The sequence below is a fragment of the Rhinoderma darwinii genome, chromosome 9 (genome assembly GCF_050947455.1).
Source record: "Rhinoderma darwinii isolate aRhiDar2 chromosome 9, aRhiDar2.hap1, whole genome shotgun sequence".
NCBI lineage: Eukaryota > Metazoa > Chordata > Amphibia > Anura > Rhinodermatidae > Rhinoderma > Rhinoderma darwinii.
In genome coordinates this window covers 71,317,260-71,343,440 of record NC_134695.1, presented here as the reverse complement: position 1 = coordinate 71,343,440, position 26,181 = coordinate 71,317,260, and the positions used below count along the sequence as shown (strand labels likewise).

The following is a 26,181-nucleotide window of genomic DNA, read 5'->3' as shown; positions in this document are numbered from 1 at the left end:
CGCAGGTACTTGGGAAATTCGTCAGAAACCGAAGTCACAATCGTTTCAATTGTAGCAAACTGAAATAAGGGAAAAATATGAAGAGGGTGCAGCCTATCGATCTTCATGTCTGTCACAGTGACATGCCTGAGACATTGGTGCCTCGCGCCTCATAGAAAAGGAGGCACCACAGCAAATCCTTGAGTTAATTTTTCACACCCATGCTAATATTGCAGCAACTGAGGAGAGGGGTCCCTACACAGGTTATAACCACCTATTAAAAAAAATAATAAGACCATCCTGGACTGGGCCCCCTCTCCCTCCCAGGGCCCCTTAACCAACTATATGGGCTGCCTCTAGGGTATGTGTGTCCTCGTATCAGAGCACAAAACATCTGACTTCATTGTTTAGAGGTGAAAGATCCACTGCACGTTCTGTCCACCAGGTGGCGCTTTGGAATGCATTATCATATATTTATTAGTCATTCATCAGCTCTTACCATTGTGTCCAGTCCTAAGGTTAGGAGCATAAGAAAGAATATTATCGCCCAAAATGGGGACAGGGGCAGCCTGGTCAGGGCCTCTGGGTACACTACAAAAGCAATGCCAGGACCTGTGGAGAAAATTAGGAAATGTCAGTAAAGTTCTGTAGGTGGAGCAAAGTGATGTACCTTGTAGGCAGGGCTAGGATGCTCATGGGTGGGGTCAATAATATAAGGGTGTGGCTTGTTTTGTCCTCAATTTAAATTCAAGAATATTTTATTCAGGGAAGGTTAATACTTTATTTACCTTGATCAGCAACTTTATCAATATCGACTTTTAGCTCATTTGCCATGAAACCGATGACAGAAAAGATGACAAAACCGGCGAAAATACTTGTGGCGCTGTTGGTGCAAGTGACAATCAGGGTGTCCCTGCAAGAGAGAAGAGTTCATTGGAGGAGCATTCATACACAATGACCACAAGCACAGAGAAAATTCATTATTTTACACTTCAGACAGAAGCGATTGAGGGTGAAGTGCAGGCGGTATCAGTCAATATCCAGAAGGTAATCATTTCACCACTAGGTGTCACTGTTTAGTTAATCTGGAGCTTGATATTTCATTATACTTTGCGCCTCCTGCTATAAACAGCTGTTCTGCGCGGGTTGTGGGATGAAAATTAGTCATAACTTGATAAAAACAAATGTATATAATATATCAGTAGACTTCAAAATTAGATAATAAACAATGAAAAAAAAAGAATCCCTTCAAACATTTACCGATACAGGTTATTGTGGAATTTGTTGTATGATGACAAGGTGATGAGCCCTCCCCAGGCTGCAGATAGAGAGAAGAAAATCTGTGTGGCTGCATCTTTCCAAACCTGAAAGATGAAAAAAACAACATGATAGATTAGATAGATAGATAGATAGATAGATAGATAGATAGATAGATAGATAGATAGATAGATAGATAGATAGATAGATAGATAGATAGATAGATAGATAGATAGATAGATAGATAGATAGATAGATAGATAGATAGATAGATAGATAGATAGATAGATTATGAGATAGATAGATAGATAGATAGATAGATAGATAGATAGATAGATAGATAGATAGATAGATAGATAGATAGATAGATAGATAGATAGATAGATAGATAGATAGATAGATAGATAGATAGATAGATAGATAGATAGATAGATAGTAAGGTCTTCTCTGACTCACACACTCACTGGCAGGAGGTAAATTCTAGTTATAGAGATATAATAAGACCATCTCCATATTTACATCCATGACTCTGTTCACCGCACATATGAGGGGTAGTTCAGGGGTTCACATACTTTTGGCCATGTCACATTGATACAATAGTTATAAGCCGCATGTTCCCTGTGTGCACAGGACTGAGAACTATTGCAGTTATAGCAGTGATAACATTATTGCTGCCGTTTATATTTATATCCTGGATCTCAGCTCTGCTGCCCCGTTGTGGGCTCTGCTGCTCCTGTGTGTTTGTCGCTGACATGACAGGAGACCCAGGTGACGACAGAACACGGAGCGATCGATGAAGCAATTTAAAAGTCGATGACGCGAGCGCTGCAGGATTCAGCCGGGAATATCAGCCCTGGGTTCCTGCAACTTGTCATAATCTGCACTAAATTTACCAAGAGCCAATCACATCGCAGTCTGAGGTGGAGATATCGTGGTCCTTTATTGAATATGTGACCCCAAAAAGTGTTTCCACAGAACAAGGATGCAGGAGACACCCCTATATCCTCATCATCATCAACTATTATAATAAGGTTCCAATAATCCTGCGTGTTCAGGACTAAGTGTCAGATCACTAGAGATCACTCCAATACATCAACAGTCCAACGGCGGATGTTAGAACTTAAAGAGGCTCTGTCACCACATTATAAGTGTCCTATCTTGTACATGATGTGATCGGCGCTGTAATGTAGATAACAGTGGTCCTAGTAATAAAGAGGCTCTGTCACCACATTATAAAAGTGTCCTGTTTCCTACATAATGTGATCAGCGCTGTAATGTAGGTAACAGTGGTCCTAGTAATAAAGAGGCTGTCACCACATTATAAGTGCCCGGTCTCCTACATAATGTGATCAGCGCTGTAATGTAGGTAACAGTGGTCCTAGTAATAAAGAGGCTGTCACCACATTATAAGTGTCCTGTCTCCTACATAATGTGATCAGCGCTGTAATGTAGGTAACAGTGGTCCTAGTAATAAAGAGGCTGTCACCACATTATAAGTGGCCTATATTGTACATGATGTGATCGGCGCTGTAATGTAGATAACAGTGGTCCTAGTAATAAAGAGGCTGTCACCACATTATAAGTGGCCGATCTTGTACATGATGTGATCGGCGCTGTAATGTAGGTAACAGTGGTCCTAGTAATAAAGAGGCTGTCACCACATTATAAGTGCCCGATCTCCTACATAATGTGATCGGCGCTGTAATGTAGATAACAGTGGTCCTAGTAATAAAGAGGCTGTCACCACATTATAAGTGTCCTGTCTCCTACATAATGTGATCAGCGCTGTAATGTAGGTAACAGTGGTCCTAGTAATAAAGAGGCTGTCACCACATTATAAGTGGCCTATATTGAACATGATGTGATCGGTGCTGTAATGTAGATAACAGCAGTATTTTTTATTTAGAAAAACGATCATTTGTGACGGAGTTATGACCTATATTAGCTTTATGCTAATGAGTTTCTCAATGGACAACTGGGCGTGTTTTACTATATGACTAAGTGGGCGTTGTGGAGAGAAGTGTATGACGCTGAACAATCAGTGACCAATCAGCGTCATACACTGCTCTCCATTCATTTACACTGCACATAGTGATATAGCTATATCGCTATGTGCAGCCACATAAACTCACTAGAACATTACTGCAGTGTCCTGACAGTGAATATACATCTCCTCCAGCCAGGACGTGATGTCTATTCAGAATCCTGACACTTCGCTAACGTTTGTGTGAGATTTACAGCACAGCAAGCGTAATCTCGCGATATTACGATGTAAACTGTAATTTAAAACGAGATTACGTTTGCCTTGCTGTAAATCTCACACAAACGCTACAGAAATGTCAGGATTCTGAATACACATCACGTCCTGGCTGGAGGTAATGTATATTCATTGTCAGGACACTTGAGTAGCGTTAGTGTGTGTGTGTGTATGTAGCTGCACATAGTGAACAACGCAGGATCACTATCTGCTGTGTAAATGAATGGGGAGAAGTGTATGACGCTGATTGGTCACTGATTGGTCAGCGTCATACACTCCTCTGTACAAAACACGCCCAGTTGTCCATTGAGAAACTCATTAGCATAAAGCTAATATAGGTCATAACTCCGTCACAATGATCGTTTTTCTAAATAAAAAATACTACTGTCATCTACAATACAGAGCCGATCACATCATGTACAAGATAGGCCACTTATAATGTGGTGACAGCCTCTTTAATAGACTTTGTATTTCAGTTCCTCACCATTTTCAAGATCTGTGATTGCGGTCATTGAATGAGAGCATTAATTTAGAGCAAATCTGTTCTATGAAATCCATCTAACAGAGCCGCCTCCCCAAAACCACAATATGAGGACTTTGCGAGTACCCCCAAGAGACATGGTGGTACCACCTAGGGTTCATGTACCACAGGTTGAGAACTTCGGGTATGATCCATACAGTTTATTCCTCATTGATGCCACCAAATCTGACAAACTTTGGCACAGCTCTATCATGCCTGCCAGTGTTACACCTACCATAGAGGCCGGGTACATGACAGCTGGGCCCTAGTGGTGACTGCAGGTAGTAGAATCTTATCAAGTAGCTATGGGAGCTGTATATATGTACACAGTGTACTCCCCCTAGTGGTGGCTGCAGGCAGCAGAATTATTTTTTTTGTAACTCTCTGGGAGCTGTATATATCTGTATGTAGTAAGCTCCCCCTAGTGGTGGCTGCAGGAAGCCGAATGTTATCATGTAACTCTATGGAAGCTGTATATATCTGTATGTAGTGTCCGCCCCCTAGTGGTTACTGCAGGCAGTATAATGTTATCATGTAACTTTATGGGAGCTGTATATATCTGTATGTAGTGTCCACCCCCTAGTTGTTACTGCAGGCAGTAGAATGTTATTGTGTAACTCTATGGGAGCTGTATATTGTATGTAGTGAGCTCCCTCTAGTGGTTACTGCAGGCAGTAGAATGTTATTGTGTAACTCTATGGGAGCTGTATATATCTGTATGTAGTGAGCTCCCTCTAGTGGTGACTGTGGGCAGCAGAATGTTATTATGTAACTTTATAGGAGCTGTATATATCTGTATGTAGTGAGCTCCCCCTAGTGGTATCTGCAGGTAGCAGAATCTTATCATGTAACTCTATAGGAGCTGCATAAATCTGTATGTAGTGAGCACCCCTTAGTGGTGGCTGCAGGCAGCAGAATGTTATCACTTACAGAGCTCCCCTATTCAAAAATATTGTGAAATTATTGGTAAAGAGCAACTTTAATAAAGGCAGAGTACATTTGGCAGAGCTCTCAGTAGGCAGTGAGTTTTACTTTGGGGTCCTATCAGGTGTCCCCTGATTCCTATACTCACCATCGCATCAGCAAGCTTCTCCCACTTTGGGGTGATGAAGTACCAGATGCCATCTCCTGCCCCAGGCAAAGTTACCCCTCGGATGAGGAGGATGATAAGTACCACATATGGGAAAGTGGCTGTAAAATACACAACCTAAATAAAAGTGTGAAACAGAAAGAGTTTACTATGAGGAGTCGTGTAAAGCGAGAGAAGTGATACAACAGTACGGGGCCACCATCACAGAGAACAGACGACAGATCCTGGAGAGGAGACACAGATCCTAGAGAGACAAAGATATCTGCACAACCCCTCCAACTGTATCACTCTGCTCTCCACTCCGCCTAATGGCTGATGTAGGATACTACAACTATATTCATGTTTTCATTAAAACTTGGGGCCACCATTGGTACAAAATCACTGGAGGGTCTTTTATTCTGAATGGAAGCCGTGATCATTGCGGTGCGTCCTAATTAATATTCATAAGCTCCACCCACAAAATGGTTTTCTTTATGATGTATAGGTGACAGATCTACGTCAACCTGCCGCCTCACTATATGTTGGTCCTGCGGTCTTTGACTACACAACTTATAGGATATATTTCTTGTAAGGAGGGGCTGCCTGAGCACTGGATACAGTGGGAGGGGTACAAACTTATTTATAATCTGCGTGAGCACCTGGAATAAAAGAGACATTACGACAATCACAGAAATTCACAGAAAGTATATGCACAAAGCAGAGTAACACAGGAGGCACAGTGTTACGGCACAGGACAAGAGGCACATGTAGAAGAACTTTTTTTGACACCTAGTTTGGAAACATAGATGGAAGGAGTGAGTGGGGGAAAGGGATCATGAGTACCGCCATCTAGTGGTTCCTCTCTGTATCTGCGCTCTGTGTTGTGCTTTTAAGTCTTTCCAGTTGTGGTTTTTTTTGTTGGATCTTTTTTTATGTTATGTTTTGGGTCATACACATCCCCCCTCCCATGGTCTTTCTCAAGGATCCTTTGTTTGAGACCCCCCCCCCCTGTCTACTAATGTATGATTATATATATATTCCAACTGTGTACCCCTGCATAGAAAATCAAAATCTTGCCTGTCTACTAAGGTGAATGACATGTCTACCCACTATAAATGAATTGTATTACAGATGCAGCCGAGTTTGTCATTATGATATTAAGGTTATGGTTCTGCAGCTGTCTAATATACGTTGTGTTTCAGTTCCTCGCCACTTTCAAAATCGCTGCTTGCTGTCAGCGAATGGGAAAATTTTTATTTACATTTGGAAGCTGAAATCTCATCCTAACTTAGTTCTGTTCAAACAGCTGAGGGTTTAGAGCATTGTATGATCGCCTGCAATAATACAATGCAACAAACTACAGCTGCGCAAACAGGATTAGGTCACGATAGGTTTTTAATTCTGAATGTAAAAAAAATAACTCTATTCACTGACAGCAATGAGCAAGATTGAAAATGGTGAGAAATTGAAAGAAACACAAAGAATAGTTGAAAGTTGCAGAACTTTTATATTATGCAAATGATTAAGATTCATTTACATATCAGCGGACGAGCCCTTTTAAAATTCAGCTCTGCTACATGTGTATATTTCTAAACTTAAGACAGCTCCCTTGGGCTGCAAAACCTTGTAATAAATTGTGGCTCCACTACTGAGTACAATGTTATAATTACTTTATACGATGTTGAGCAACGTATACCATGTCTGATACTCCAGTCACTACCAGAACTGTATTCAAAATTCAGGCTGCTAATGCTGGGTGTAAATACTACTACTCCTCAATACAACACAACAGACATTAAACCTGGAGGCTTATACATCAGGAAAGCTTACAGGAAAACGGCAGAATTGTAAATGCAGCTCTGGATGTGACTGGAGCATATATGTAATATGTTGTTTTAACCTACATTTCTTTCACATTGTACAGTACATGTAGTGCAAGGGTAAAGCCAGTCATCTGTCTGAGATCCTATCCATGTTCGCAGTCCTCCAATTGCCCTGTGAGTGTTGCGTGTGTGATAGCATTGGCGGGGGAGACGAGGACCACCTTCCTTTTAGACTAACCATGCTCTGCAGGCAACATTCCAGTAACTAATTAGGCTTCATTCCAAAGCAGCCAGGAAAAACCTGAAAAATGTGCAAAGTTAATCTATGCAGAGGAAGACACTGAAAATACTTCACTATTACCCTGGACAGTCACAGACATTGTAACAGAGAGAAGCGGTGTACCGGCGGCCTCCATCAAGCCTCTCCATGTGTCCTCCAACCTCCATTCTCCTCACTTACCAGCATGTCACTACAATGCCCATACAGTGCACATATAAAAGTCCTGATGCTGCAGTTCATGACACTGCCCCCTAGAGGTTACAACTACTGTTACATGCAGTAATCATCTGATTGTTCCTAACTAAACCACATTCAAATGAAATTCCCTTAAAATCACAGATAAATATAAGCCCATGGTTCATCCCACTTTGTTAAAACTTTACTTAAAGGAACACTCCAGAAAAACCGTTACATTGTGTTATGTCTGGTGCTGTGCCTGAGGAGGTGGGGCATGACTAAGGGATTCTCTGATTGGTCTTCTTTTAATCATGCCCCACCCCCTCAGGCCATGCACTAGACATAACATAGTGTCATCGTTTTGCTGTAGTGGAGAGTTCCTTTAATTTTTTTCTTTCCTATATCAAGGTCTGGGAAAGCTGAGTGACAACCAATATTATTACTAGTACAGTTCCCACAGTGGTTGATATTCAGCTTTCCTAGAGACCTGAATACAAATCTGTGTAGGCAGGAAGTGATACTGAGGGATAAGTAGACAGACATGCCATTCTGGAGTCTGGAAAAGTTGGGTGGTAACCCTGTGTGGCAGATGTAATAGCAGCCATATTAGTATATTGAATAATGGGACATAACAGGATGACTTGGCTTGTGTGGTGGATTAGATTGTGAGCTCCTAGGAACAGGGGCTGATGGGCAAATGTAAGGCAACCGCTTGACTCACAGCAAAGAAATAAAGTACTGTAGCTTTAAACTGGAATATTTGGAATTGATAGTCAGAACCGTTCTCGCTGAGTCGGGCGGCTGCACTGAACTGTACATTTTCATTATATCCCTGACTCAGCGGCACAGAACAGTCATCCCTCGATACCCGGGGCCCACGGTCAAGGCGCCGCTGATTGCAGTTCCCCCATCACATTTAATCTGGAGTTGTGGCCGGAGGCATCACGACCTGATAATGTCGCATTTTCATTCCATTCAAATATTAACGCCTTTATATCCAGCTTGTCCCGTCCAAAGGGGAAATCCTCAGCTGGTAAATTTTTATAATATATCTTTATAATAGTCGGAGCTTTGTTTTCATGATACAGAAATCCCCTGCATAGCAATAAACATAGGAACTGCCTGCAGCCACCTCTAGGAGGAGCGTAGGAGCTTACTGCCTTCTGTTTGTACATTGAACTTAATAATAACACTGCATGTAGTGAGCTCCCCCTAGTGGTGGCGGCAGGCAGCAGAATATTATCATGTAACTCTATGGGAGCTGTATATACCAGTATGTAGTGAGCTCCCCCTAGTGGTGGCTGCAGAAAGCAGAGCGTTATAATGTAACTCTATGGGACCTGTATAAATCTGTATGTAGTGAGCTCCCCCTAGTGGTGGCTGCAGGCAGCAGATTGTTATCATGTAACTCTATGGGAGCTGTATATATCTGTATGTAGTGAAGTAGTGGCTGCAGGCAGCAGAATATCATCATGTAACTCTATGGGAGCTGTATATATTTGTATGTGGTGAGCTCCCACTAGTGGTGGCTGCAGGCAACAGAATGTTATCATGTAACTCTATGCGAGTGGTACATATATCTGTATGTAGTGAGCTCCATCTAGTGGTGGCTGCAGGCAGCAGATTGTTTCATGTAACTCTATGGGAGCTGTATATATTTGTATGTTGTGAGCTCCCACTAGTGGTGGCTGAAGGCAGCAGAATGTTATCATCTAACTCTATGGGAGCTGTATATATCTGTATGTAGTGAGCTCCCTCTAGTGGTGGCTGCAGGCAGTAGATTGTTTCATGTAACTCTATGGGAGCTGTATATATCTGTATGTAGTGAGCTCCCTCTAATGGTGGCTGCAGGCAGCAGATTGTTATCTTGTAACTCTTAGGGAGCTGTATATATCTGTATGTAGAGTTTCCCCTAGTGGGGTCTGCAGGTAGCAGAATGTTATCATGTAATTCTTTTGGAGCTGTATATATCTGTATGTTGTGAGCTCCCTCTAGTGGTGGCTGCAGGAAGCAGATTGTTATGATGTAACTCTATGGGAGCTGTATATATCTGTATGTAGTGAGCTCCCCCTAGTGGTAATTTTATCCTGTAAATATGTCTCTGCAGGGCATTTGGAGCTCTGTATCAGAAACATGGAGCTCTGAATGCTATAAAGATATATTATAACATTATTCAGCTCAGATTGTTGGACCTAATAATAACGTGATGATAAAAGGTGGAAAATCTATTTAAAGTAGGATGATTGCAATTTTTACTCCCACAGGGGCTGTAAGCCAACTTTCCCCGAGTTATGGGATATATTACTAAGCACAGTTGTCTTACAGGAGTCCGGGAAAGCAGAGTAGCAACCCTCTCAGTGGTCATATCTGCTATCATCCATCTTTTCCAAAAACTAGAAACATTGACGCAGCAATCATCAGAAGAAGACGACGAGTCCAGGACTTATATTTACAATCTTTACACTTATATTTTGGCTGCCATCGGGCTGACCACTCTGCTTACCCACAGTTTAGAATGGCACATAATCCTAGGCGTGCGGAGCCATAACACCCTACTACTATATAACAGGTAGATTTGCCATTCAGAACTCTAGGAAAGCTGTAAACCTAGTGACCATAATGGATGTCACCCAGCTTTCCCAGAAGCTGATAGAACTAAAAAAATTAAAAAAGCTACATAGAATTATTAATGACTTGACAGAAGAAGATTCAGGGGTATAATTACTGGGGTTAATTCTCTTCAAGTTGGAATAAATGGCGGCTAAAAAGTCCATTGTCTGGCAAGTAGCACCCCTCCCCCCCCCCCCCCCAGAATATGGAGGTATCTGTCAAGACCAATGTAATGTCTAAAAACCAGAATTCAATATCCCCCTCCCCCATGTCACAGGGGCCAGGAAGCTGAGATATGGGGAGCTGTTTGCTGGATTCTTACACTTTGACTATTCCTGTGCGGCCTGTGACATGGAGGGGACACAGTGGTGACAAGGGGTTTTCTTTCACTGACAAGGGGCAGCTTTTCAGGGTCAAGAAGTAAAAAAATAGAACATTTTGAACCCTGCAGGGGGCGCTATATTGTTAGGGGGGAACATTCCTGGTTGCCCCAGTATTCCCTCCACGTCATAGGCAGCACAGGGACAGCTAAAGCCGCTCTACAGTGTGAGGATCCTGCAAACAGCCTACCATATCTCAGCTTCCTGGCCCCTGACCTCCCAAACATTACAGGTTTTACCTAGAAAGTGAGAAATTAGGCAAATATGGGCATTTCTGGATGAATTGGGGGCAGGATGTAAAAATAACTTGCGAATGGGGATTCAAATGTTTGGAGGTAAGACTTTGAGGGTGACATAGAGGGGGAGGGTTAGGGGGTCACCAGCGTCACCCCTCAATTTGTACATTTTGGATGCAGTAATAATAATAACAACAATATTTGCCTGAAATATGAAGTTTTATTAATGATTTCCGTTTCCGTCCTCTGGATTCATCTCTTACCTTTCCTGATGTTTTGATTCCTTTGGCAAGTGACGCGTAGACGATGACCCAGGCCAGGAAGAGGGCGAGGACGAGCGGCCATCGGATTTCACCAGGATACTCGATGCCAGCAGAAATCTTCAGCATATTGTACCTGAGATAACGGGACTATTACAAATTATATATAGGGACGGTTTATTCCATTGTGCAGGATCCAGAGGAATCAAACAACCCCCACACATTGCATTGTGACCCTGATCCCACCACACTGTATTATATTTATATAGGGTGTGTACACTTTTGCAATCGATTTATTTTTATTGATACAATGTGTCTAAAAAAAATTTTTGAAAAAAAAGTTCATTTGTAAATAGTCTTGATCAAAAAATCTCTTCCTTTTTGTGTCTACAGCTGCTACCCAGATCTATGTGTCTCCTTGGTAACAGACTACAAGCAAACCCTGTGTAGTCTGATCTTGCAGTCATATATTACTCCACTCCCTCTGCCCCCCCCCCCAGTTGTTTAACTTATTCGCTTTCAGTTTCTTGATAGTCTAGAAAAAAAAAGTCTATTAAGTCATGAAAACTATCAACAGGCTGCTGTTGATGGATCTGCTGTTATCATTTTGTACATTTAGTGCATATTGGTATCCTGCTTGGTGGAGGGGAACGGTTATTATTATTATTATTGTTGTTATTGTTATTATTATTATTATTATTATATGGGAATTGCACTGGCAGCAAACGATGGGCACTTCTATGTGATGGGCACTTCTATGTGATGGGCACTTCTATGTGATGGGAACTATTGTGTCAGCACTATTCTATATGGATATTATTACTCTGTCTGTTCATTACTTACAAAAAAGGTTGTAAAGTCATATTTTATTTGTGGGGTAAGGGTGCCAAACGAAATCTTTGTGCCAGATCAGAGAAAGCAGGTGAACCTGCTTGCTGATGGTTTCCAGATGACAACAGAAGATTAAGGGTATGTTCACACGATGAGAGGCATTTACGTGTGAAAAGACAGACTGTTTACAGCTGCCTCGTTTCACACGTAAATGCTCCTCCTCGTAATTTACGAGGCGTCTGAGACGCTCTGAGACGCTCGTAAATCTTGAGCTGTACTTCATTGAGTTCAATGAAGAACAGCTCAAATTACGTGGCAAAGAAGTGCCCTACACTTCTTTGCCAAGGCAGTCCATTTACGCGTCGTCGTTTGACAGCTGTCAAACGACGACGCGTAAATTACAGGTTGTCTGCACAGTACGTCGGCAAACCCATTCAAATGAATGGGCAGATGTTTGCAGACGTATTGCAGCCCTATTTTCAGACGTAAAACGAGGCATAATACGCCTCGTTTACGTCTGAAAATAGGTCGTGTGAACCCAGCCTAAAAACTAACTGACAAAGAAGTGTAAACAGCAAAAATTATGAAGATAAATCACAAAGATGCAGAATTTTACAGAATGTCCCGCCCTGTAAAATAGAGTCATATTACATGTCACCTTTAAATGTCAAACCTGTGAGAGGTAAACCAAGTCTTACTTGAAGTATTCCTCACTTCCGCTGACAAAGGTCTTGTTGACGTTGCTGGTATAATTCACCATTGTCAAGTTTGGATAGGCCGTCATACAGAACGTGCTATTCTTGATTTGAATTTTTGGGTGGTCCCCAATGACACAGGAATCTGAGGGGACATAATAAATGGTGAGACAAAGTATAAGGAACAGTCCTCTCATTCATGGCAGAGATAAGATATGTGTTCCCCGATGCAGCCAAGAAATTGGGCACTTTGTTGGGCTGACTCTGATCTCTGGGTTCATTACTATACAATAGATTATTTTATAGCACACCTATGGTTACTTCTTATTTCCTGACAGTTTCCTTTGCTCAAATAGGACACCGCTATGATCAGTGACTCCAGCTGAGCTACATTGTCTGTTAGGGCGGGTTCACACATGGCGGATTTTCACTTAAATTCCGCTGCGGACACTCCGCAGCGTTAATCCGCAGCGGAGCCGTTTCTCCATTGACTTTCACTTTAATTTCGCAGTGTTCGTTTACACGATGCGTACAATTCCGCTGCGGAGCATAGGCTGCGGAGCGGAATGTGGTGTCCGCAGCATGCTCTGTCTGTTGCGGAGCAGTGGCGGACTGGTTGCGGACTCATGGCGGAATTTCTCCATTGACTTCAATGGAGATTCTAAGTTCCGCAATGAAGTCCGCAGCTGTCATGCACATGTTATGTGTGGTGCGGAGCGTATTGGTTTTTTAACATGACATTTCTTCATTCTGGCTGGACCTATGTATTTCTAGGTCTACAGCCAGACTGAGGAAGTCAATGGGGCTCCCGTAATGACGGGAGCGTTGCTAGGAGACGTCAGTAAATAGTCACTGTCCAGGGTGCTGAAAGAGTTAAGCGATCGGCAGTAACTGTTTCTGCACCCGGGACAGTGACTACCGATCCCAATATACATGTATCTGTAAAAAAACATATAAGTTCATACTTACCGAGAACTCCCTGTTTCTGTCTCCAGTCCGGCCTCCCAGGATGACGTTTCAGTGGAAGTGACGGCTGCAGCCAATCACAGGCCAAGCACAGGCTGCAGCGGTCACATGGACTGGCGCGTCATCCAGGGAGGTCGGGCTGGATGCCGAAGGAGGGACGCGTCATCAAGACAACGGGCGGTAAGTATGAATTTCTTTTACTTTCACTAGGGAAAGTGCTGTCCCTTCTCTCTATCCTGCACTGATAGGGAGAAGGGAAGCACTTTTCCTGCAGTCCGCAGCGGCCAGTCCGCATCAATTTTCTGCACATTTTGTGCAGATCCGCAGCCGTAATCCGCAACCCGGATTAGGTGCGGCATTGATGCGGACAGTTGCGGAGGAATTCCGCCATGTGTGGTCATGCCCTTAGAGTCTGGGGTAATCTGAAATCCACCAAATCGAGCTGCTGTTTTGTCCCTCCCCCATGCTTTACACTGCAGCTTGGCTTGTTTAGATTTTCTGTTATAAGCTCAGCAGAAAGTCAGCGCATGGAGAAATTATTTCACTAACAGCAGAAATACAATGATTATAAACTATAAGCAACTACGCCAATGGGAAAAAGATTATCAGGCAAGTGCTGAGCCTCAATAAGGGGGGACGCCTGGATTTCCTCTATAGGTGAAATAAAAATTTATTAATTCCATTTACTCGCTTATTTTGTATTGTAATATTGTCTTTTATTATGTTGATATTTTGCACTTTAACTCTTAAGCTTTAATCCTTGGTCTTCCAAAATGCTACAAACCGATCAATCACCACTAGGATTATGTATTACACAGACTGGCCACAGGAGGGCGCATGAGTGCTACTATACCAAAGTACACAGCTCCATGCTGAGGCAGCTAGCACCTGAGCCTGTCCTGTGTATAAAGCCTCAGCGTCCAGACCAGAAAAAGGATATAAGAAGTCTCTATTCACACTGTGTTTAGTGGTCTCTGACGTATACGCCGGGGAAAGCTCTCAATGTATATGTTAAATGGAAGCAGTGACAGATGCCTAATAGTGGCTATTCTATACTGCAAACGAAAAAAAAGGTGTACTCAAGGTATACCAGCCCGACAGTGGCCAAAAGGACGCTCTTTTGGCCACTGTCGGTATTAAGGGAGCTTATGGGTACATTTGACGTATGTGCCGGCAGCTTTCCAAACGCATACGTCATACGTATATATATATATATATATATATATATATATATATATATATATATATACAGTTGGCGTGAATGTCCACCTTTGAAGACCATGGTCTAGGTAAAAAATATTAGTAGCAGTTAAAACTTTTCCGAAAGTTTTCTGATACAGAGCTCCAAATCCCCTGCATATACATAGCTACATGATAAAATTGTGTCTGCCAGCAGTCACCACCAGGGGGAGCTCCCAGTTTTCATACAGCTTCTATTGAACTCCATAATAAATTTATATGCAGTAAACTCATTAGCTCCCTCTAGTGGCGACTGCAGGCAGACAGAATATATCATATGGACAGACAGGTTTTACTTCATCTAACATTCTTGCATGGAGAATAAAATTAAGATAATCTATTGGTTGTAATATTGGGGGTTTCATCAGGACATTGCTTCCCCTTCAGAGGTTTCCCTAATACAAACCAATATATGTCCGGTGATACGCAACGTCCAGTACAGAACTCACCCAGTAACAGTCTGTCCTTATCTTTACAGTCTGGCGTATTCCACGGATTTTCACAAGACGCCCAGGGTAACACATACACCAAGGAGGCGAAGAGATAAAAGAGGGTGTAGCACATGATGATGTTGTAGTATATGGCGATCAGCACGGAGATAATCAACATCGCGATCCCGCAGCCTGAGGGGGAGGGGAGATATTAACATTGAACAATAAGTTCTGAAATTCCCTAAAATTCATTATTCAAATAAAAAAAGTAACATGAAGAAAACATATTTAATGTTTTTCATTATTTTTTATAATTTCGTTAATGGAACATTTTCAGTCGATTTGTAGCGTCATAAACTGTTAATAAAATCCCATAACCGACATTTATTAGTTTCATGATATAATGGACGTTGCTGACACCAAATAAAAACCCAAAGCTGGAACCGGACAGTAATTTAAAGGGGAAGTAACCCTAGAATTACATTGGCCCAAACTGCACCCCAAAAAAGGAGCAAACGAGGAAGAGCGACACATTTTGAAACTTTTATCGTCACTTGCCAAATTGGGAAAGTGAAAAGAAAAGTGAGTGTGGTCTCCAAAGAAGCATAGGGGGAAATGGTGCAAATTTTTGTTCAAATGAACGCATAGATTTTATTTTCTGACTGTCAGAGAGTTTAAAATGCGCCAAACTAAGCCGTGCGCCTTTTGAAAAACGTTGTGTGAATCATTTAAAATATTTCCTTTACTCAGAATGGCGTAAGATACGTCAGCCTAAGTAAACGTGGGTCGTCAAATTTGGAAAGTGATGAGAAAAGTTGCAAATTAAAAGGCAAATTTGTCACATGTTTTTACTGGAGTAAATGTGCGCCATTGTCTCTATGGGATGCGTTGTACATCGCACTCTACGCTACATAATTATAAATATAACACAATGTCTACCCAGCAACTAGGGGTACATAAGACTGTAGTGCCCCTCTATGCCACCAGGGCAAGGTCAATGAGGCAGGCACATAACCTGGGTACATAAATGCGCGTGTTGTAAAAACATAGAACTCAACTTTTTTTTATCGAAATAGGTCCAAAATTGTGTGCTTATTCATTTAATTATATCTTATAGGGGTCTGAGCTCGGTTCTTCTAATACAGAGCTCCAAATACCCTGGCACAGTAATATGATAAAATTCTGTCTGCCTGCAGCCACCACTAGGGGGAGCTTACTGAAGACAGATTTATTATTGAGGTCAATCCGTATGCAGTGCTCTCCCCCTAGTGGTGGTGCAGGGAGACAGAACTTCTCTCTGTGGCTGTGTGAAGGTAAGCAGGGGTTCTGGAGCTTTGTATCATAAAAACAGCACTCTGACCCCTATAAAGATATTTAATGGATCAATTTATATAAAAAAACAAACATTAAGTTACAACATTGCATAAACACATTAAATTACAAATTTAGCTCTGCTACATCTATATTGTCCTTTCAGCATTATAAACAATAACAGTCTATTAGGTCTCTAGATGGAAAACCAGTAAGAAGCAGGTTCAAACTCCACCATAAACACTATAAAAATAATAATAAAGCTGCGCAGACCTTTATCTTTCAGTGTATGACCAGTTTAACAGTATAATTGTGTAAACTATTGTATCAGCAGGACGTAGTCATGGAGACAAAACAAACAGATATCATAGACAACAGCAGGAATCTAGAACATACATTGGAAATGAGACTTGGAATCTGGATCTTGGCTCAATCTAGATTCTACATTACAGAGAGAAGGGAGATCATACATAGAAGATCACAAATGAAGACAATGAAGTAGATACAATGCCGAGAATCTAGAACATCTGTGACAGAACAATGGAGATCTGGAGCATTCATAATAAAGATCATCGACAATAATATTAGAAATAATCACATTCATTCTGTACACCAGACACTGATACTGCAGAGTAGACAAAACAATGAGAAGGGTAGAAATCTAGATCATATGATTGTGGAAGAAGAAGAATACGGCTATTGTGTCACCATCAGAAGGAACACTTAGAATCTAGAACATACGATACACTGGAGGAATTCTCAGCAATTTACTACATAAACCTAGATCATATATCAGTAAGAGCTAGAAATCTAGAACATACAATACACTGGAGGAAGCCTCAGCAATCTACTACATAAACCTAGATCATATATCAGACAGAGATAGAAATCTAGAACATACGATACACTAGAGGAAGTCTCAGCAATCTACTACATAAACCTAGATCATATATCAGAGAGAGCTACAAATCTAGAACATACGATACACTAGAGGAAGTCTCAGCAATCTACTACACAAACATAGATTATATATAAGACAGTGCTAAAAATCTAGAACATACAATACACTGGAGGCAGTCTCAGCAAACTACTACATAAACCTAGATCATATATCAGACAGGGCTAGAAATCAAGAACATACGATACACTGGAGGAAGTCTCAGAAATCGACTACATAAACCTAGATTATATATAAGACAGTGCTAAAAATCTAGAACATGCAATACACTGGAGGAAGTCTCAGCAATCTACTACATAAACCTAGATCATATATCAGTCAGAGCTAGAAATCTAGAACATAAAATACACTAGAGGAAGTCTCAGCAATCTACTACATAAACCTAGATCATATATCAGAGAGACCTAGAAATCTAGAACATATGAAACACTGGAGGAAGTTTCAGCAATCTACTACATAAAAGTAGATCATACGTATATCAGACAGAGCTAGAAATCTAGAAGATACAATACACTAGAGGAAGTCTCAGCAATTTACTACATAAACCTAGATCATATATCAGACAGAGCCAGGAATCTAGAACATATGATACACTGGAGGAAGCCTCAGCAATCTACTACATAAACCTAGATCATATATCAGACAGAGATAGAAATCTAGAACATACGATACACTGAGGGAAGTCTCAGCAATCTATTACATAAACCTAGATCATATATCAGAGAGAGCTACAAATCTAGAACATACGATACACTAGAGAAAGTCTCAGCAATCTACTACACAAACATAGATTATATATAAGACAGTGCTAAAAATCTAGAACATACAATACACTGGAGGCAGTCTCAGCAAACTACTACATAAACCTAGATCATATATCAGACAGGGCTAGAAATCAAGAACATACGATACACTGGAGGAAGTCTCAGAAATCGACTACATAAACCTAGATTATATATAAGACAGTGCTAAAAATCTAGAACATGCAATACACTGGAGGAAGTCTCAGTAATCTACTACATAAACCTAGATCATATATCAGTAAGAGCTAGAAATCTAGAACATAAAATACACTAGAGGAAGTCTCAGCAATGTACTACATAAGCCTAGATTATATATCAGACATAGCTAGAAATCTAGAACATGCGAAACACTGGAGGAAGTTTTAGCAATCTACCACATAAACCTAGATCATACGTATATCAGACAGAGCTAGGAATCTAGAACATACAATACACTGGAGGAAGTCTCAGAAATCTACTACATAAACCTAGATCATATATCAGACAGAGCTAGAAATCTAGAACATACGATACACTGGAGGAAGTCTCATCAAATCTACTACTTAAACCTAGATCATATATCAGTCAGAGCTAGAAACCTAGAACATACAATACACTGGAGGAAGTCTCAGCAATCTACTAAATAAACCTAGATCATATATCAGACAGACAGAGCTAGAAATCTAGAAAATATGAAACGCTGGAGGAAGTCTCAGCAATCTACTACATAAACCTAGATCATACGTATATCAGACAGAGCTAGAAATCTAGAACATACGATACACTGGAGGAATTCTCAGCAATCTACTACATAAACCTAGATCACATATCAGTCAGTCAGAGCTAGAAATCTAGAACATACAATACACTGGAGGAAGTCTCCGCAATCTACTACATAAACCAAGATTATATATCAGACAGAGCTAGAAATCTAGAACATACGAAACACTGGAGGAAGTTTCAGCAATCTACTACGTAAAAGTAGATCATACGTATATCAGACAGAGCTAGAAATCTAGTACATACAATACACTGGAGGAAGTCTCAGCAATGTACTACATAAACCTAGATCATGTATCAGACAGAGCTAGAAATCAAGAACATACAATACACTGGAGGAAGTCTCAATCTACTGAATAAACCTAGATCATATATCAAACAGAGCTAGAAATCTAGAACATATTAAACACTTGAGGAAGCCCCAGCAATCTACTACATAAACCTAGATCATACGTATATCAGACAGAGCTAGAAATCTAGAACATGCAATACACTGGAGGAAGCCCCAGCAATCTACTACATAAACCTAGATCATACGTATATTAGACAGAGCTAGAAATCTAGAACACACAATACACTGGAGGAAGTCTCAGCAATCTATTACATAAACCTAGATCATATATCAGGCAGAGCTAGAAATCTAGAACATACGATACACTGGAGGATGTCTCAGCAACCTACTACATAAACCTAGATCATATATCAGATAGAGCTAGAAATCTAGAACATACAATACACTGGAGGGAGTCTCAGCAATCTACTACATAAACCTAGATCATATATCAGACAGAGCTAGTAATCTAGAACATACGATACACTGGAGGAAGTCTCAGCAATCTACTGCATAAACCTAGATCATATATCAGACAGAGCTAGAAATCTAGAACATACGATACACTGGAGGAAGTCTCTGCAATCTACTACATAAACCTAGATCATATATCAGACAGAGCTAGAAATCTAGAACATACAATACACTGGAAGAAGTCTGAACAATCTACTAAATAAACCTAGATCATATATCAGACAGAGCTAGAAATCTAGAACATATGAAACACTGAAGGAAGTCTCAGCAATCTACTACATAAACCTAGATTATATATCAGGCAGAGCTAGAAATCTAGAACATACGAAACACTGGAGGAATTCTCAGCAGTCTACTACATAAACCAGCTCAGATACCATCATACACTGCTCAAAAATTATCATACAGTGCTCAAATACCACCATACATTGTTCAAATACCACCATACAGTGTTCAAATACCAACATACAGTGCTCAGATGCCAACATACAGTGCTCAAATACCAACATACAGTGCTCCTATACCAATATACAGTGCTCAAATACCACCATACAGTACTAAAATACCAACATACAGTGCTCAAATACCAACATAAAGTTCTCATATACCAATATACGGGGCTCATATACCAACATACAGGGCTCATATACCAAAATATTGTGCTCAGAAGCAAACATACACAGCTTAAAAATTATCATACAGTGCTCAATTACCACCATACAGTGCTCAAATTCCAACATACAGCGCACATATACCAATATACAGTGCTCAGATAGATACCAACATACAGTGCTCATATATCAACATACATTGCTCAAAAATTATCATACATTGCTCAATTACCAACATACATATAGTGCTCAAATACAAACATACAGTGCTCAAATACCAACATACAGTGCTCAAATACCAACATACAGGGCTCATATACCATCATACAGGGCTCATGTAAAGGATCTGCCAGACACAGCTTCTGTGTCGACGCCCGTGGTTACTCAGTCTGCACCTGCTCCTAAGTCTGATGGAGTGACTCCTTCTTCTACCACTCAGGCTGGGAGGCTGAGGAGTGGGAAAGCCTATCAAAGCCTGGCCAGACGGAGCTAGCTCCCGCCCTCTGTCTATTTATACCTTCGTTCCCTGCTTCTCCTTTGCCTGTGATTCTGCTGGTTTCCTGGCTCTGCTGCTGCTGCTTGTACTATTTGTCCTCTGCTTCATTTTGACCCTGGCTTTACTGACTACTCTCTTGCTCTGCGTTTGGTACCTCGTACACTCCTGGTTTGACTCGGCTCGTTCACTACTCTTGTAGCTCACGGTGTTGCCGTGGGCATCTGCCCCTTTTCCCTTAGCTTCTTTGTACCCTTGTCTGTCTGTCTGTCATGCACATAGTGAGAGTAGGGACCGTCGCCCAGTTGTACGCCGTCGCCTAGGACGGGCCATTGCAAGTAGGCAGGGACTGAGTGGCGGGTAGATTAGGGCTCACCTGTCTGTCTCCCTACCCCGTCATTACAGCTCATATACCAACATATAGTGCTCAGAAACCAACATACACAGCTTAAAAATTATCATATAGTGCTCAATTACCACCATAGAGTGCTCAGATACCAACATACAGTGCTCAAATACCACCATACAGTGCTCAAATACCAACATACAGGGCTCATATACCAACATACAGTGCTCAAATACCACCATACAGTGTTCAAATACCAACATACAGGGCTCATATACCACCATACAGTGCTCATATACCAACATACAGTGCTCAAATACCACCATACAGTGTTCAAATACCAACAAACAGTGCTCAAATACCAACATACAGCACTCATATACAAACATACAGTGCTCAGATACCAACATACAGTGCTCAAATGCCAACATACAGCACTCATATACCAACATACAGTGCTCAAATACCACCATACAGTGCTCGAATACCAACATACAGGGCTCAAATACAAACATACAGTGACCAAATAGCAAGTAATCTAATACCAATGCTTTACCATGTATAACTAATACTGTAATACAAGTAACATTACAAGTAACTGCACAGGTCACACTCCTAAGTGAAGCTTTCCGTGGAGGACCCCAAAATATAGTTTGTATCAGAGTTAGGCCGAATGTTGCGACTGCTTTCCAAAAAATGTTTGCGGCTATAAAATATATATGCAGTTTTTCCAATTTTATACATGCAGTTTATGGTGCAGTTTTGGTCTGTGCGTTCTTAAATAAGTGGATGTAAGCGTGGTTTACATTGATGTTCATGCTGCCTTTTTAAAATTGCATTGACATTAGTAAAATACAGGTAAAGCCACACGGCACCACATGACACACAAACACCACCTGCCTTAATCACTCAAAATACGATCCTAAAAAAATGCACTGTCTGTACTGCACTTCAATTGCACCATTCACTTCTTTTGACCCATAGTTGCCACGGTTTGGAAAACACAAAACCACAACTAGAAACCGCACAGCGACCGCAAGGTATGGCCTTACCCTTTCAAGAACACAAACCATTGTAATTGGGTATATATAATCTGAAAAGCACATAAAACAGAAAGTGTGAGCAAGACAGCCAGATGAGCATGTGTAAAATCTAGAATATCTGGCATAGTGTAGAGTGATCTAGAACATATATCTGTCATTGTGTATTGTGATCTAGAACACATAACTGACACCGTGTGAAATTATCTAGAACACATATCTAACATAACGTAGCGTGATCTAGAACACATATATCGGACATGTGATGAGCGATCTAGAACATATATCTGCCATCGTGCAAAGTGATCTAGAACATATGCACCTGACACAGTATAATGTAATCTAGACCATATAGCTGACATAGTGTAGCGTGATCTAGAACACATATATCTGTCATATTATAGAGAGACCTAGAACACATATATCTGGCATAGTGTAGAGTGATCTAGAACACACATAGTGCAGATTGTATACAATGTAGAACACACAAAAATTAAACTTAAATCAAGTTATACGATCGTCTAAGGACACGATCAAGAATGGAGACACATATTGTGTTACTTTATGAATGATCTAGAACATCTAGTACATAATATATTAGGGGAACCAGCATGTGCTCTAGTAGAGGCAAGCCCCAAAAAACACAACTGAAATCCCAATAATAAGTAGCACAATGTAGCAGTAAAATGAGCAACATCACATGCAAATAACCTAGTACAGGAAACAGATAAGTACAGGATAGAGATGAGGTGTGATTCAATGTAAACATAATATATGGACACCAAAAGAACCCATCATATCTGCTCACACCAGGGACATTAGTGTAGAGTTGGTTCCTACTTTTTAACCTCTGCTCATCTTAGTAAATTTTCCACTACATTTTTGGCCATTTCCATTCATGATGTTGGGGGGTGGGATCTGGCTCCCAGTTGGCGTTCCAATCCATGCCAAATGTTTGTCATGGATCGCACTTAGTACATAACAATCTACTGCTAATAATGGTCTATGGAGATGAGTGGGAAATGATTAAACCCACTAGTCAGAAGGGGCAGCACATACATGGATAACATAACCTACGTATTAGAGATGGTGCATGTACCCCCACACACAGGTATAACAACAAAGTTTAAACTGCGGGTAGAGAAAGCAGATTTGATCTAGAACAATACAATAGAAATGTATTTTAACAGATAAAGATGATGTAATTTACCATGATTGGGATACAACGGGTTTTTTTTATCCTTAAAGGAGCAGTTCTTGGAAAAAATACCACTGATCAGACAGAATGTGTAATCTAGGACCCAACATATTAGTAAATGACATGCATCACCTAGAACAGAGGGTATGTGTAATCTAGAACATAATATTATAGACAGCATGTCAGGTGGGCGGCTAACTGTCCTCTATAACATCTAACTGCCATTCAGGTGCCTCAATCATGAATGTGCCACCGGCTCCGCTCTAGCCCCACCCCTTATAACACTGGCCACACCCCCAACTCTAACCCTCCTGACATTTAGTCCTGTTCTGATCCTGTGTGTCCTGAGCTAGTGACTCAAATGACAGCCCTATATTGCCCCAACATCAATGCTGCCAGCACTATCCCCAAACTAGGGTCACACGATGCCTACACAGTGTTGCCACCTTACAGCTGTTCCCTACAGTGTTGCCCATGAAAAATGGAATGCCACATACCAGTGCCAGCACAGAACAGTACAGTACTGCCCATATTATTGAGCCATCTACACAAAATCACCCATAATATTGTGCCAGCCATCTATCAGTGTCCATGAAATAGTTCCAATCACAGACTAATGTCCAGAGTACCTGCCACAACAGTGCCCATTCCGATATGCCAGTCACAGTGCCCCCATAACACAACACGCTTATCGCCTCCATGCGTTCTTCTCCTCTAGCAGGAACTTACAAGTGAGCAGTCAATCAGCAGCCATTTGAATGTGCCAAACTACAGCTACAAAATCAACACTGAAGAAGACAACGGGCACGGATCATGGCATCGCATTGTGCCCACCCTGGGCATGTGTCATTTAAACCACCTAGTAGACAGCATTCGCAATCTTGAGCTATGTATGTAAGAAAAATTTCAATTTCTGTCTTTAGGTCAGCCAAAGATGCGCCAAACTTATTAAGTGGCGTGCACCTCTTACTATATTTAGCGCATTTTACTTCCAACGCTCTTCTATTTTAGACCGGCTTATGAAAAACCAATCTTAGTAAATATCTCCCTATGTGTGTAATCTAGAACTTCATATACCACCATACCAAGGCCATACATATCATTAGGGGAGCCCAGGAGCCTAACGATGGGGGAGACCAAGCTCTGTATAGTCTCCACTCTATATACAGTATGCACCTAGACATGGTTCCTTCTCTTGAGGGTCCCCACAATGTTAGTAAAAAAAAGAGGGGACAACAGAAGAGGACAAACAAGAACTGTTTCTAAATATAGGGATGTAACAGTGTGAACTTACTTTAGGAGGGGATCCCATATACATTGCTGCTATGGTTCCCACTAAGTTCTCTGGATATTCTTGTACCATCTAGAACACAAACCTTGTATCATCTAGAACATGGATCGTGGAGTATAAAGATGTTCCTAATTTGGAAGATATACTCAAATTATCACGAGACGTCCATTATCTTCCATCAGTATAGATTACTAAACTCTGATTGGCTGCTTGGGCCGACACGCCCGGTTTTGATATATGAGCCCCAATGTGCTATTTTATATATACAATAACCATAATAATACTTCTACTATAGACACATTACAGATACGGAGACAATTACACAAAGAAACATTGGAAAGTCTCCTGACACAATATATCACAGCCAGGTAGAGGAGAAGACAGCAGAGGGCCCCCGTACAAGAATATCATATGGGCCCCGTGCTCTCCAATAGCTCATCCTAGGGCACTCCTTATGTCTCTTTAACAATCCACCAGTAATTGTGAGCCCTGAAATACATTCAATTAGTCCCTCACATGCAATTTAATAGACAGGAGGAAGCTGATTTTATGTTGGCAGTGGCCCCCTAATATACTGGGGCCCTGTACAGCTGCACATATGTTACATCCCCCCCTGCAGTCAGAAGAGTCCTCTGCAGATATAATGAGGGGGGAAGACGACATTGTGTCACTCACCTTGTAATGCAGGAATGGCTTTCCACACGGAGATGGGGCCCTGACTGGCAAACTGTCCAAGCGACACCTCCAAGAGGAAAATAGGGACCCCGGCCAGAGCCAACATCAGCAGGTAGGGAATGAGGAAAGCACCTGAGAGAACACAGAATGAATCAGTACAGAAGCCAAAACATTGTATATACTGAAATATATTATCTTATCAATATCACAGATTAAATAACAGAGAATATCATAGAATACCCTGATCCATCCATCTATCTATCTATCTATCTATCTATCTATCTATCTATCTATCTATCTATCTATCTATCTATCTATCCATCTATCTATCTCATATCTATCTATCTATCTATCTATCTATCTATCTATCTATCTATCTATCTATCTATCTATCTATCTATCTATCATCTATCTATCTATCTATCTATCTATCTATCTATCTATCTATCTATCTCATATCTATCTATCTATCTATCTATCTATCTATCTATCTATCTATCTATCTATCTATCTATCTATCTATCTATCTATCTCATATCTATCTATCTATCTATCTATCTATCTATCTATCTATCTATCTATCTATCTATCTATCTATCTATCTATCTATCTATCTATCTATCATCTATCTATCTATCTATCTATCTATCTATCTATCTCATATCTATCTATCTATCTATCTATCTATCTATCTATCTATCTATCTATCTATCTATCTATCTATCTATCTATCTATCTATCTATCTCATATCTATCTATCTATCTATCTATCTATCTATCTATCTATCTATCTATCTTTCTTTCTTTCTATCTATCTATCTATCTGTCTCATATCTATCTATCTATCTATCTATCTATCTATCTATCTATCTATCTATCTA

At 40.8% G+C, this 26,181-nt stretch overlaps 1 protein-coding gene across 1 annotated transcript in view; it reads right to left on the bottom strand.

Annotated features, from left to right (window-relative positions):
* The window catches only part of SLC6A5 (solute carrier family 6 member 5), a 28,726-nt gene extending 3,301 nt beyond the window's left edge, over nt 1–25,425 (bottom strand). Inside the window, exons 1-9 of the mRNA XM_075836782.1 lie at nt 25,301–25,425; nt 15,029–15,202; nt 12,378–12,519; nt 10,852–10,984; nt 5,086–5,220; nt 1,240–1,343; nt 768–892; nt 479–591; nt 4–59 (exon numbers count right to left, since the gene is read on the bottom strand). Coding sequence (XP_075692897.1) covers nt 4–59; nt 479–591; nt 768–892; nt 1,240–1,343; nt 5,086–5,220; nt 10,852–10,984; nt 12,378–12,519; nt 15,029–15,202; nt 25,301–25,406 — 1,088 coding nt within the window. The 5' untranslated portion in view covers nt 25,407–25,425. The remainder of the gene's footprint in view (nt 1–3; nt 60–478; nt 592–767; nt 893–1,239; nt 1,344–5,085; nt 5,221–10,851; nt 10,985–12,377; nt 12,520–15,028; nt 15,203–25,300) is intronic.
* Nucleotides 25,426–26,181: the final 756 nt, after the last annotated feature.